This window comes from Microtus ochrogaster, chromosome 5 (assembly GCF_000317375.1).
Source record: "Microtus ochrogaster isolate Prairie Vole_2 chromosome 5, MicOch1.0, whole genome shotgun sequence".
Classification (NCBI taxonomy): domain Eukaryota; kingdom Metazoa; phylum Chordata; class Mammalia; order Rodentia; family Cricetidae; genus Microtus; species Microtus ochrogaster.
The window spans coordinates 56074613-56088335 of NC_022012.1; the positions used below are offsets into that span (position 1 = coordinate 56074613).

The 13723-nt window shown below is 40.5% G+C and overlaps 1 protein-coding gene across 1 annotated transcript in view; it reads right to left on the reverse strand.

Annotated features, from left to right (window-relative positions):
• The window catches only part of Ttk (TTK protein kinase), a 46638-nt gene extending 35837 nt beyond the window's left edge, over nt 1–10801 (reverse strand). The window contains exons 1-5 of the mRNA XM_005347557.3: nt 10681–10801; nt 8957–9110; nt 4944–5157; nt 4299–4405; nt 260–403 (exon numbers count right to left, since the gene is read on the reverse strand). Coding sequence (XP_005347614.1) covers nt 260–403; nt 4299–4405; nt 4944–5157; nt 8957–9110 — 619 coding nt within the window. The 5' untranslated portion in view covers nt 10681–10801. The remainder of the gene's footprint in view (nt 1–259; nt 404–4298; nt 4406–4943; nt 5158–8956; nt 9111–10680) is intronic.
• Nucleotides 10802–13723: the final 2922 nt, after the last annotated feature.

A 13723-nucleotide genomic window follows, 5' to 3' on the forward strand; every position in this document is an offset into this window, starting at 1 on the left:
GGCTTTATCCCCAGGGTAAAAGTATATCTTTACTTCTAAATAAATGCAACTTTCTTACTTGGACCAAGTCATTTTAAAGGAGTTACCAACACAAGTTTATGCAGGAAGGACCTTTGTTTCTGAATATCTTACCTCTTATACACCTACAATCTAACTTTAGGTTTTAAGTACTATATCTAAACGATTTTTTTTGGTCATCTTTAAAGAATCCAGAATCCTAATTTTACTCCAGCAAACCATAGTACACACTGACAGTCACCTGATAAACTCTTCTTGTCCTCCTCTGACAGTAGCTGCTTTTTCTGGAGGTGTAAGTTGCGTATGGCGATCTCCAGCATCTGCAGCGGCACTGCTCCGCTTTCTACAGCTTTATGAAGAAGCTGTTCGCTTTTTTTAAGATTGCCTAAGAGAGAAAAAAAATAACTGATTTGATGCACCACTTTTCACCCTCCATCTCCAGCTTCTTATCTACTCATTAGTGCCTAGGGGGTGGGGAGCAGACTGACTCACATTATTGCACAGGCGAACAAATAAGCAATTTCTCACTTCTCGTACATATACTCAATTCCTCCATACCAATTCCTGTCCATCACTGAAACACCATTTAGAAGTCTAATAAATTAACAAAAAAAACCAAACCCAACTACAGCAATTAGAAACATCTCAACCATTCTATGTAGTACAGCAGTACCAGTTTAACAGTCATTTGTTATAACAAACTATTAATTGTAACATTTAGTCATCAAGACTAAAAATTTGTTAAAGCCTCTTCTTTACATAAAAAGAAGGGCAAAGGGCTAACATCCGCTGTTAGACTAATCTACACACAACTGCCAAAATACAAAATAACCAAGAAAGATTACATACAACTATAGAGGTTAACAAATTTTCTTTCAAATGCAAATTTATCCCTAATATTTGATAAATATTCAATGTGTACATCATGGATCACACAGGATGTTATCAACAACAACGGAACCCATGGGCTATAGTGCTATGAATGTGGTCCTTAGGGTATAGAGAATATAAAGTACGGAAAACACTTCAAGATATCACTATTGGAAAAGACTTTCTGAAAGGAGTCCCAGATCTTGAAGAAATGAGGCCAAACTGGCAAATGAGACCTCATGACATTAAAAAGTTTCCATACAACAAAGGAGCTAGTTAATCAAAGTAAAGAAACCACCTGTAACATGGGAATCCCTATGCATCTAATAGAGGTCTAATATCCAGAATATAAAAATACTTAAAAAAAAACAACAACAACTAGGCAATAAGAAAACAAGTCAAACAATAAATAAGCCAATGAAAAAGAAAGACAGCCGTAAAGGAAGAAATACAAGTGGTCAATAAATACATGAACATGTTCAACTTCATGAGTCACCAGACAAACGCAAATCAAACTGCATCAAGAATCCATCCTATTCCAGTTCTGACTGGAGTACATGAGTCATTAAGAATACAAACAATAAATGTAGGTGCGGAGGTGGACAAAAGAAAATTCTTATACACCACTGATGGGAATATAAATTAGCCCAATCTTTGTGGACATCAGTACCAAGGCTTCTCAGAACACTAGAAACAGACTTAACACATGGTCCAACTATTTCCTGGGTATTCACTTACTCAAAGGACATATAACATAAAACAGAGAGACTTCACAGCGGTGTTTGCTGCAGCAGCATAGGCAAGGCTAGAGACGTGGCTCAGAGTTTAACACTTGTTCTTGTGGAGAACCAGGGTTTGGTGCACAGCACTCACAGGGTAGCCCACAACCATCTAGAACTCTGGTTTCAGGGGACTCGATGCCTTCCTCAGACTTCTATGGGTTGCAGGTATATACATGGCTCAAGAACATACAAGCAGGCAAAACACTCATACACATAAAACAGAAAACTAGTCACAACAGTTAAGCCATGAAATCAAGATGGGTATCTAACAGAGAAATGGATGACAAAAATGTGGTATATATACCCAATGAAATTATTTTCAGCCAAAAAAAGAATGAAGTTACGACCTTTGCAGGAAAATAGATGCAACTAGAGACAATCATATTAAGCAAACCAAGCTGATCTTAGCTAAATATCATTTTTTTCTTTTATGGCCCTAGATTTTTATACAGTAACATAAAATCATATATATATATATATATATATATATACACAAATAGAAGTAAAACTGACTGGGGCAACAAAGGTGATTAAAGAGGGAGAGGGAGAGAAAAAGGCAGGTGGGGAGAAATGGGGTAGGGAAGATGCACTCACTCAGCATGTAACACATGCCCTACAAAAACCTTTAACAATTAAATCCTTATGTTTATTGAGAAATGTGAAAAAAAATTGCATGTAACTGAGAACTTTAGTAAACCTAAAGACTTAGAGAAACACCAATAATTTAAGATCTTATTAACTCAAGTCAAAAAGTCATGAGAGCCTCTGGAAAATGCTGGGATCCCCTTCCCCTCTAAAGGCAGACAGCAGTCTGGGCACAGATCCCAAGAAGCTGCACAGCTCCAGCAGCCGTCTATCCACCCTGCTCAAAGCAATCGCAATCACAATTTTGACCTGGCGGCTACTGCTATGCTTCAGGGATTTAGTTTTGTGTTTATAGACAGCTCAGTTTATTCATTTTCCGTTACAGCTACTATTGAAAGGCCACTGGGTCTTAAAGGCCTGACCAGACCTACCATAAAAAGCAAAAAGATACCAGTTTCTCTAGGAGGAAAATGTGTGTTTTATAAATACACAGTACACTACAGATTTGATTACTAGAACTTGGGAAACCCCTCGGTAAACTGAGGATTCCCAAACCATGTCTGAGTTGTTCAATGTTTTTTTCCACCTCAAACCTGGGGAGGAGTTTGCCTTGAACAAACCTTACTTTAGTCACATCAGGTATAGCCAAAAATCCCCAGAATATGAGGGGAACAATACTATGGAATAGGCAGCTTAAAAATGTCTCAGGGATGCCCCTACCCACCACCAGCTGCAACAGTTGAGAGAGCAGGCCTTGCACCTCATGTAAGCAGCACAATAGCGTTAACTCTATTGGCAGAGGCATGGGTGAGTAAGAAGGAGCTGTCCCTATGACCCGTCAGTCACGTGGTGGCATGAGTGGGAGCGAGATGCCCTCTCCTCTTCTGTCCATCAATGCTGACCTTGAGGTCATGAGAGAGGGAGTGCTAGCCCTGCTCCTCCTCTGCTGCAGCACTCAGGAGAGTGGCCCCTATACCCAGTCTGGGCAACACAACAGAGCTGGCCATGAGGACAGGAAAGCAGAACAAGCCCCGCCCATGGCTCATTGCTGCAAGGGGTGAACTTGCAGGAACAATGCAGGAGAGTTCACCCTGGTGGTGAGAGGATAAGAGAGAGCTGACCAACACTGCAACTACCCAGGCCTAGAACCAGGGTTATGGGTTGGTCCACCCCAATATCCACCCGATCTGTGATCTGCTGGAGCACGTGAAGAGACAGATCCTGTAGACCAAAGCTGCAGGATCTCCATGATACAGGGTAACAGCAGGGTAACCAACAGGGGTTCCAGTGAGGGCCCAGCATCACTGCTGTAGCAGAAACCAGAGGCCTCAAGCTAAAGATTCTTTGCAATGAACACTTGCAAGTGAAGATATACTGATAAAAGCGTTTACTGCGTGACTCCCTGTGTCATACTACAGCTTCCGTGATAAGATTCCCCCCCTTTTCTTTTTTCGCTTATATTTTATGGGGGTGGGTGCTGCAAGGGCAGAGGGTGCATACTCAGGGATGGGAAATGAAAGGATCAAGACGCATGATGTGAAAGACACAAAGAATAAATAAAAAGAAAGTTAAAGATTATAATTTTTAACAAGCTTATAAAATGTCTCACAGAAAAGATGCTTTGGCCTTATAGCAAAAGGCAGACTATGAAGAATCACATAAGCAGAAGAAAAGTTCTTGCAGTGGGGTATTAGGGAGATCCACCAGGTCAAGGTTACAGTATTATTTTAACACACCCTCCAGGGCTAGGACACACAGACTAGACAAGTTTATCTAAGTTCCAGTATTTGTATTCTACAAATACTCAGTGAGAAAGCTTTGCTTCAGATGTCGGGGTTTATTTCCACAGACCTTTCCTTGTGAGCAGAGAGCAGAGTGCACACTGCACACTCTACTTACACCACAAAGCACGCCCGTTCCATGCTCTCATCTGCTCAACTGCAGTATTTCTGCTTTAACTGTTCACTTCAAATCTATAATTCAACACTACGTACACTAGGACAGGCTTTCACTTAAAGTGTACACGTGACACTTTCAGATTACCTTGAGACAGTTCAAACTGTGCAAAAGACACATGCACAAAAGCAAACTTCTTGCAGTTTTCTCTGGCCATTTGAAAGTAGTCATGAGCATCATCAGGTTCTTGAATACTACAACAAAACATACCCAAATTTAAAAAAATCCCAAAAGGACATAGTTACCTACCCTTGATAACTTCTCTTTTCAAAGACATGGATTATTGTTTATGCAAAAATAAAAAACCCTCGGTGACATTTGTGTACTGTTTTAGGAACTTTCTAAACTCTGTAACTTTGAAAAATCTATATCCACAGGAAAACATTTATATTAAAACAAAAGTATTGGGTTAAAAAACACAAATTACATGTTTTGCCAGGCGGTGGTGGCACACGCCTTTAATCCCAGCACTCGGGAGGCAGAGGCAGGCGGATCTCTGTGAGTTCGAGACCAGCCTGGTCTACAAGAGCTAGTTCCAGGACAGGCTCCAAAACCACAGAGAAACCCTGTCTCGAAAAAAACAAAAAACAAAAAAAACCCAAAAAAACCCCAAAACCCAAAAACAAACAAACACACACACACACAAAAGAAAACCAACAAGTTTTTACCTTCTCTCTTTGTAATGTAGTACATATATAGTTGGTTAAGTGTAGTTTCAAAGCTAAAACTTACGCTTTTAATTCGGCAAGTCTGACTTGGATTCGAGCAAAGCTCTCGTTCTGGCCATATTTATCTGGAGGAAGGGCTTCAATTGCTTGACTATAGCGACCGATCAACTTATTTAAAAAAGCATCATTTAGGGGGACACTGTTCTTCTCTAGTTTCAGCAAGAAATTCAACCAGTTCTCTGGGGTGTTTGCCATCATCATAATTTGGTTAACCGTTTCTGTATTATATGAATAAAGAGAAAAAGAATTACAACAGAGAAACAGATAAATAGTAAACAAATTACAGTGCCCTCCAAATTATAGCTAAGCATTTACAATACTGCCAATGTACATAAGCACATTACTATTTTAATTCATGATTTTATTTATTTTTAAAATAATTTATTTTGGGTGTATGGGTGTTTTGTTTACATGTATGTCTGTGCACCACATGCATGCACGGTGCTCTGGGAAGCCAGAGGTCTTGAGATATCTTTTTAGGATTGTTTAAACTATGTAATTATAAACAGTTGTGAACTGCAGTATAGGTGCTGGGAATTGAACTTGGGTCCTCTGCCAGTACTTTAATCACTGAGCCATCTCTCCAGGTCATATCTCACTATTTTCAACTGTGAGAATTCACACTGAAAAATTCTCTATCAATCATCTAATTCATGTTTCAGAAGTATGAGCCTCTGGCTGGGCACAACTTTTCCTGGGTAATAGTAATAATAATAGTCAACATTAGTTCCATGTACCTCAAACTTAAACTACAACCAGAGAAGCTAAGGAACAAGAGCACTAAGGCTTTCTTCTTCTTCTTCCAAGTTTCCTACATTTCTCTTAAACGCCCTGCTAATTTCCTGGTCTCACCAATCCATGCCTTCAGATCCTACAGGGCTTCTTGTGGGCATTAGTTTTCTTGCTGTGAAATCTCATCCTACATAGAACAGCAAGAATAAACTTCAAGCGAGGCATGGTGATGCACACTTTTCATCCCAGGGCTGGGGAGGCAGAGGTAAGAGGATCTCTGTGAGTTTTGAGATCAGTCTGGTCTACACAGCCGTATCAGAATGGCTACAGGGAGACTGTCTCAAAATAAATAAACCAAAACCACAACAAGAAAATAAATTTCAGACAATCTTGTTTTGTTTTTATAGCAGAGTTTCATATAGCCCAGGTAGTATACAACTCAATACTTAGCGGAGGGTGACCTTGTACCTCTCTACCTTCTGGGTGTTGAGTTTCAAGGCATTCAACAACCAAGCCTGTCCTGCCAAGTGTACACAGTCCTGGGTTAAATCTGCCAAGCATAGTTTCACTTGGTAACGCACTTATTCAGTGCTGACTCGTTTTGTTTTTAAAGAAACTTACCTGCCAATCTCCTAATTAGGGTATTTTAGTGGTTACTAAGTACTCATAAATTATAGTTTCCCAAAGGAGCTGTCACCCCATTTACAGACAAAAATGACTCTTCTTGCTTTCTATCAGAACACCTCACTCAGGACTTTGATTTCTCACTCTGAATTTAATTTGGCCGAATCCTAACTTAATTTCTCAGTTTATCTTCTACTAATTTCCTAAAAGCTACTTTGTGAAATACCTAAAAAATGCATTTTGTCATTTGTGATCTGGAGATAGATTCCCAAGCCCTCTGGGCACCAACCAACCTCTCTATTGAACAGAGAGTGCTTCCAAATCTGCAATCCCCTTTCACCTGAGAAATTTTTAAGCAACCACCAGGGACGCAAGAATATAAAACAGGCATACAAATTGAACACTTATTGGCAATAACATAAATCAACCTATTTCAAAATAATTTTGTCACATATAAATTTTACCATTTATCAAGAACGAAAGCAAAGCAGGGCAGTGGTCATGTACGTCTTTAACCCCAGCACTTGGAAGGCAGAGACAAGTGGATTTCTATAAGTTTGAGGCCAGTCTGGTCAACAGAGTGAGTTCCAAGACAGGCTCCAAAGCTACAGAGAAACCCTTTTTCAAAAAACAAAACAAAACAAAGAATGGAGGCAAACCTATATCCTAATAAAATGGATGCATTTATTTATATTTTACGCAAAAAATAAAATCTTGGCTGGATATTTGAAATTGGAAGGCAAGGAATATCTCTAGTGTTCTCCAAACTGATCAGTATTTTGATTTTATTATCATCAATGCTGAGATTGCCACTTACCATAAATATACAGTACAAAATGGAAGAAATACACTCATGGCAATTTTAATAACTCTTGGAAATTCTGTTCTAATCCTAAGTATAAATTAACATTTTTAAATGAAATTTAAGTCAGCAAACCTGCAGCTTTTAAAATCAAGCATTCTAACATATTACAATCCAAAGATAATGGTAATTTCATACCCATAAGGAATAACAGTGGGAAAATGTTAAAAGCTTTGCTGTTCATCATTAAACTATTGCATTTCTGTAAGAGCAAGAAACTTCATATGCACAGTTAAAACATGTGGTCATCTCAAATCTGAGCCAAGGTATTGCAGACAGTGTTCACCAGCACTGAGTGGTGGGACACTGTGCACAGTGCAAAGTACACACACTGGGCACTTGGAACCGAGGCTACAGAGCAGCTGAGCAATGCAACATGGGCACATAGAGGCAGAAGCACCTTGGATTTATCTTACATTTGCCTTTGAATTAAATTTCAACTACCAAGCATTCAGACATTGTTGCCAATTTTTCCTGACCCGCCATCCACATAGTTACTAAGTTCTAACCCACAGTTTATAAAGATGGAACACAGAGCATCTCTGTTTTATCCTGTGATATGCTGGCCACTCAAATGACATCAAACATTTGAAAAATAAAGACTTCAGCTTGTGAGACTAATGCTTCTGACAAAGCCAGTGCACTACGCACTCAGCTGTCGTCACCCACTAAGTGTCAACTTCATACCAGGCTTCATTCTAAGCACTGGACAGAGCAACGGATTGGAAACTGTCCTCAGGGAAACAGTACTCTAGTGGAGAACAGATAAATTATACATGAAATGAATTCGGGCTGGCTGTATAAATAGCACAAGGGGACACACTCCCATCTCAGTAGGTAACTGTCTGAAACAGGCACATTAGGGAAGGCCACGCAAGCGGACATTTAGAAGTAGGAAGAGGTAAAAGCGACACCTGTTTGGGACTGAAGGGACCTCTGGCTGTAAGAGGGGCTAACGGAGGAAAGGGGGTGGGAAAGCCACAAGACCAATAGGAGGACCCTTCAAATCCAGAGTTCGGTGTTAAGATTAAATATAACTTTAGGAGACTGGAGAGATGGCTCAGGAGTTAAGAGGATTTGTTGCTCTTGCAGAAAAGCCAGGTTCCATTCCCGGCACCTATGTGGTGGCTCACAACTCCCATAACTCCAGTTCCAGGGGATCCAGACCCTCTCCTAACCTTCAAGAGCACCAAGCAAGAAAGTGGTATACACACCTATGTGCCGGTAACACATTCACACATAAATCAAAAAATAAAATTAAATATAACTTCAGTAAAATTCATGAGCCTTCCTCAGCCCATTAAAAAAAAAAAAGGAGCAGATAAACAAAAACAAACAGAAAACCCTGCACGTGTAAGGCGAGCAGGCAGATTAGCCAACACAGCCAGCTGGCAGGAGCAGAACAGTTAAGAAAACTACCGATGAGTACACTAATAAATGATGCTTTTTTGTTGTTGTTTTCAGTTTTTGATGCAGGGTCTTATTGTATTTCCCCCGCGGGCCATAAACTTGAGATCTTGCCTCAGATCCCCAAGTGCTGGGATGACGGTATAAGGCACCCTACCATGCCCTTGATGCATCCCCCTGCCTCTCTCTAGACAGCAGAAAAGTTTGTAATATTTATCAACAAAAAAGATAAAGTATAAAATACAGTCTAATGGATAGCCATAAATTTCTGAAGAAAAAAAAACCATGTTAGGCAACAAACAGTGGTTGATCTCTTTCCTTTACCTTAGAGGCACTCAATAAAGTTGGAGTTTTGTTTGTTTGTTTGTTTGTTAAAGAAAAGAAAAACTCACCTGTAGGATCAGCACAGATTTTATTCGAGCTCAGCTCATCAGTAAGGTCTTCCTTTATCTTATTTTTAATATCTCTTACTTTGTTCATTATGGAATCAATTGTCAACTTCCTGCCATCTAATTCTTCAGCCTCCATTTCTAAATTGTAATTCATCTTCCAGAACGAAGAAAACAAAACATTAACTTTGTAAACATATCTAAATGTCATTGATATTGGGTGACAGAAGAGCACCAAAATCAAACCAAAACCAAACAAAACACACAAAGACATGGGTTTACAATTTACCAGAAAAGTTTCAACAAGCCAAACACATCCCAATATACTATCAATGACAGTACACTGCATGTATCTGGAAGACAAACGCTGGCCATGAGTTTTGTTTGTGTGTTTGAGTCAAGGTGTCCAGTAGCCTAGGATGGCTTTGGTCTGTCTATGTGCCTGCGGCTGGTCTTAACTCATCTTCTTCTTTCGCCTCCCTGGTGCTAGGATTAATACATACACCACCGTGCCCAGCGGATGCCCTTTAAAACTTCATTTCACTGAAGGTCTTCCTTTCACTATTTTTTTCCCAGAATTATTTTCTCAGGGCCGTCTATAGATTTCTTCATTAAAAACAAGAGAAAGGAAGTGTTCTCTTGAATTCTGGGAGTGATAGAAGTATGGAACCCGTTAGGTACTGAGAATAAGTTGCCCCTTTGGTTACCTACTCTGCCTGAGTATTCGCCGACATTGAGAGTACAGAGCAAGAAGAAAAGCCATCCTTCCGCTGATTGACTTTCAACAGTTCTGTCCCTGACAAAACTGTGATTTGCACCTTTGCAATTCTAACGCAAGGATTAAGGTAGTGTCGCAGCACTGGGCAAATCCCCGGCTTTTTTGGCTAAGATTTTTGTTTGTTTGTTTTGTTTTTTTTTCTTTGTGTACACATTGGTTTTATTGTAACAAAGCAACTTGTACGCTTCAACATTTAAAATGAGCATCTTTTCCTTCCAGTGAAAACCAAAAAACTAAAAATAAAAAAATTAAAATAAAGTTACAACAGAGAATGTGAACTCCAAATAATAGAATTCTAGCTTTTTTCCTTTCTCTGTATATTGGGCTCAGAGATTACACTGTGTCTATGTGAATACAGACAGTTAGCATTTACCAACATGTATCTGTCTACTTTCTCTTGTTTAATAAAAAGAAAAAGGGGGGGGGTTAGAAGGTCAGCAAGGATGGGTTTGAGGTGTCTGGGGGGGGGGTAAGTGGGCATTGTGACAACATGGCTTCTCCTTTGGCATATTTAATTGTGATGTTTAACAGACATCCTTGCAGTTTAAGATGACACTTTTAAAATAAAATTCTCTCCTAACGATGACTCGAGCGAAGATGTTTTTAACTGGTTAGCAGTCTTTCTTCCTGTCGCGCCCATTACCGATTCTCCACAACGCAGTAACTCAAGCCCACGGCAGAAATGAGGCGAGAAAGGCAGCAAGGGGCTCCCCACCTCCTCCCAGCTCCCAGCCAGCAGAGGAAGATTCTGAGAGGTGCGCACCAGTCCCGCCCGCTTCCCAACCACTTCCGCGCCCCGCATCCCACTCCCAGCCCCGGGTCCTGCAGCTCGCACCGCCGCCTAGCGATCCCGCCCGGCCGGCCTGGGTCCCCAGCGCCCGTCACCATCACCGCCCCGCAGCCTCCCGCGTCTGCAGCCGCTCCGCAACACCCGCTCTGCTGCACTCACCTCGGGAGGCCAAGCAAGGACGCAAACAGCCGAGCCCCAACTCCTCCCCGGAGCCACGTTTGAATTTCCCCGCTGACTTCGACGCCACCTCCGATTGGTTACGGCTCATTACGTGGAAACGCCGGTCGTGATTGGTTCCGTGCGGCGCGCCGCCTCCTGCGTGGAGGCCGGGCGCACCCACCTGCGAACGTCCCGGGGAATTATCCCGGTCTGCCTGGGGTGGCCGTTTGCAGCCTCTCACCTCCGGCCTGAGTCCATGGGCCTGGAATCAGGGGCTTTGGCTCTCCCCCGCAGGCCCTTCCAACACCCTCCAGGGAGCCTCGACCTCGTCTTCACCCCAAAGCCCATCCTGCCCTTTGATAGGATTCTGATGCCCCTCCCGCCTTGACTGCCCAGGCTGCGCTCAGCGCTCCTGATCTCCTCCCTCCCTGGGGTGCTGCGCTTAGAATAGCTTGGCTAGGCTTCCTGTCTGGCAGCGCCCCTACCTCCAGAGTGCTGGGATTAAAGGCATACGCCACCACTTCCACCTTCCAGAATAGTTTAAAATGAATGGTCTCTACATCATTGTAGCACCTGATTCAATATAGATATGATATGAATAGGTGTTATACAACATTATTTAGGGAATATCGACAAGAAAAGTCTGTTCAATACAGATGCAAGTAAAAAAAAATGTTCATCTACAGTTGGTTAAATCCATGGGTGTGAAACCCACATAGATAGAGGGTTTAATGCAGTAATCCCTTAAAAAAAAAAGCCATCTTTTCTGGGCGGTAATGGCGCATGCCTTTAACCAGCACTAGGAGGCAGAGGCAGGCGGATCTCTGTGAGTTCGAGGCCAGCCTGGTCTACAAGAGCTAGTTCCAGGACAGGCGCCAAAGCTACAGAGAAACCTTGTCAAAAAAAAAAAAAAAAAAGTCATCTTTGGTCAAGCATAAAAGTTGAAAAGCAAACCTTAAAATGATCAGACTATTGCAGACTATGTAACTTAACTACAGACCTGAACACAGCTCAGCAGTATTTATAGAAATACAAAAACAAACAAACAAAAGCCTTGAACAGGGGTCATGTTTACATCTGTGATCTAACTGGAAAAGAAAATCACCAGACTTTGAAAAGAAAAAAATGAGACTGTTAACTAGGCGGTGGTGGCTCACGCCTTTTATCCCAGCACTCGGGAGGCAGAAACAGGTGGATCTCTGTGAGTTTGAGTACAGCCTGGTCTATAGAGCAAGTTCCAAGATAGGCTCCAAAGCTACAGAGAAGCCATGTCTCAAAAAGTCAAAAACAGAAAAGAAAGAAAGAAAGAAAGAAAGAAAGAAAGAAAGAAAGAAAGAAAGAAAGAAAGAAAGACAAAAAGCAAAAGAAAATTAAACTGCTAAGTGGGGGGGGGGATAAATTAAAACGGATTCAGAAATGACACGGATGAAATATTGGTTGATAAGAACATTAAAATAGTAATTTGTATTGTATTTCATGTCTTCTAAAACCTAAGAGAAAAATTTAACTGAACATGTTAAGGAGCCATTCAGAGTGTGTGAGAAAAAAACAAAATAATTGTGTGGAAATGAATTGTCCAAGGAATGCAGTAGAAATTACATTATATATGGTTAGCAGCCAATTTTCTGGAGAAAGAAAAAAATCACTAGGCTTGGAAACATAATTTAAAAACGGAAAAAAGGGCAGGAGAGATGGCAAGGCAGTTAAGAGCACATCTGGCTTTTCCAGAGGACCCACATCGGGCTCACAATCTCCTGTAACTCCAGCTCCAGCTTTGGAAGCACCTGCGTTCATGTACATAACACACACACACACACACACACATACGCACACACACACACACACACATACACACACCCACATACACACACACACATACACACACACCTATAAATAATACAAAGATCTTTATTTTAAAATATATAAAATTAAACACAGAGACAAAAATGAACAAAAGCATTGGTGGATTGTGACACAAAGTGCTATAATGCACCTAAAATTGGAGGTTTTTTTTTTTGTTGTTGTTTTGTTTTTTCAAGACAGGGTTTCTCTGTGGTTTTGGAGCCTGTCCTGGAACTAGCTCTTGTAGACCAGGCTGGTCTCGAACTCACAGAGATCCGCCTGCCTCTGCCTCCCGAGTGCTGGGATTAAAGGCATGTGCCACCGCCGCCCAGCTATAAAATTGGAGGTTTTGAAGGCAAAGAGAAACAGGAAAAAAAAAAAACTGGCCGGTTTGTTCAGTTGTGATTTAAAAACCTATTAACTAACATATTGAATAATTTCCAGAATATCTCAAACACAAAATTTATGAATATTGTGGGCATATGACTAAATTGCTTAAAGGGTTTATAAAGAAAAAAGTCTTAAAAGCAACTGACGTCTAAAAGGCAATTACACATAGGAAACTCTCATAAGGACGACACAAAATATAGATAGGAGAGCCAAGTCTGTGGAATACTAAAGAGAAAAAGGGGTATAGCCAGCTTAGACAAGTTCTCCATCCATCAAAAGCACTATTCATTATGCTGAGAAAATATATTTTCATGCATAGAAATGATAAATGAATTTATCAGCAATAGTACTAAAATACAAGATACAGTTGAAAAAGTTCTTCGGGTAAGTAATTCTGAATCTGCAATGAGTATGCACACACATATACACACCAAAATAATGTGTGTGATCCAATTTGTATAATGATGGTGTTACTAAAAACCTAATGTAACCACTAAAAACAAAACAAAAAATGACAAAACAAGCAAAAATTAAGAAGAAAACAAAAAGTTAGGGCTGCTGGTGGGCAAAAAAATGAAAATGAAAAGTGGGCAATCAATCCATAATCATCTAAAATGGAAGAGAAAAACAGGAAAAAAATACAACATTATCAAAAAGGTGGGTTGAAATTCAGCTGTATCAATAATTGCATTAAATGTACAGGATCAAAAAAATTCTCAGAAAAGAAGCTAGTCTCAATTTACAACCTACAAGAAACCCAATATATCTGGAGAGTTTGTTATTATTTTGTTTGATTTGATTTTGTTTTCAG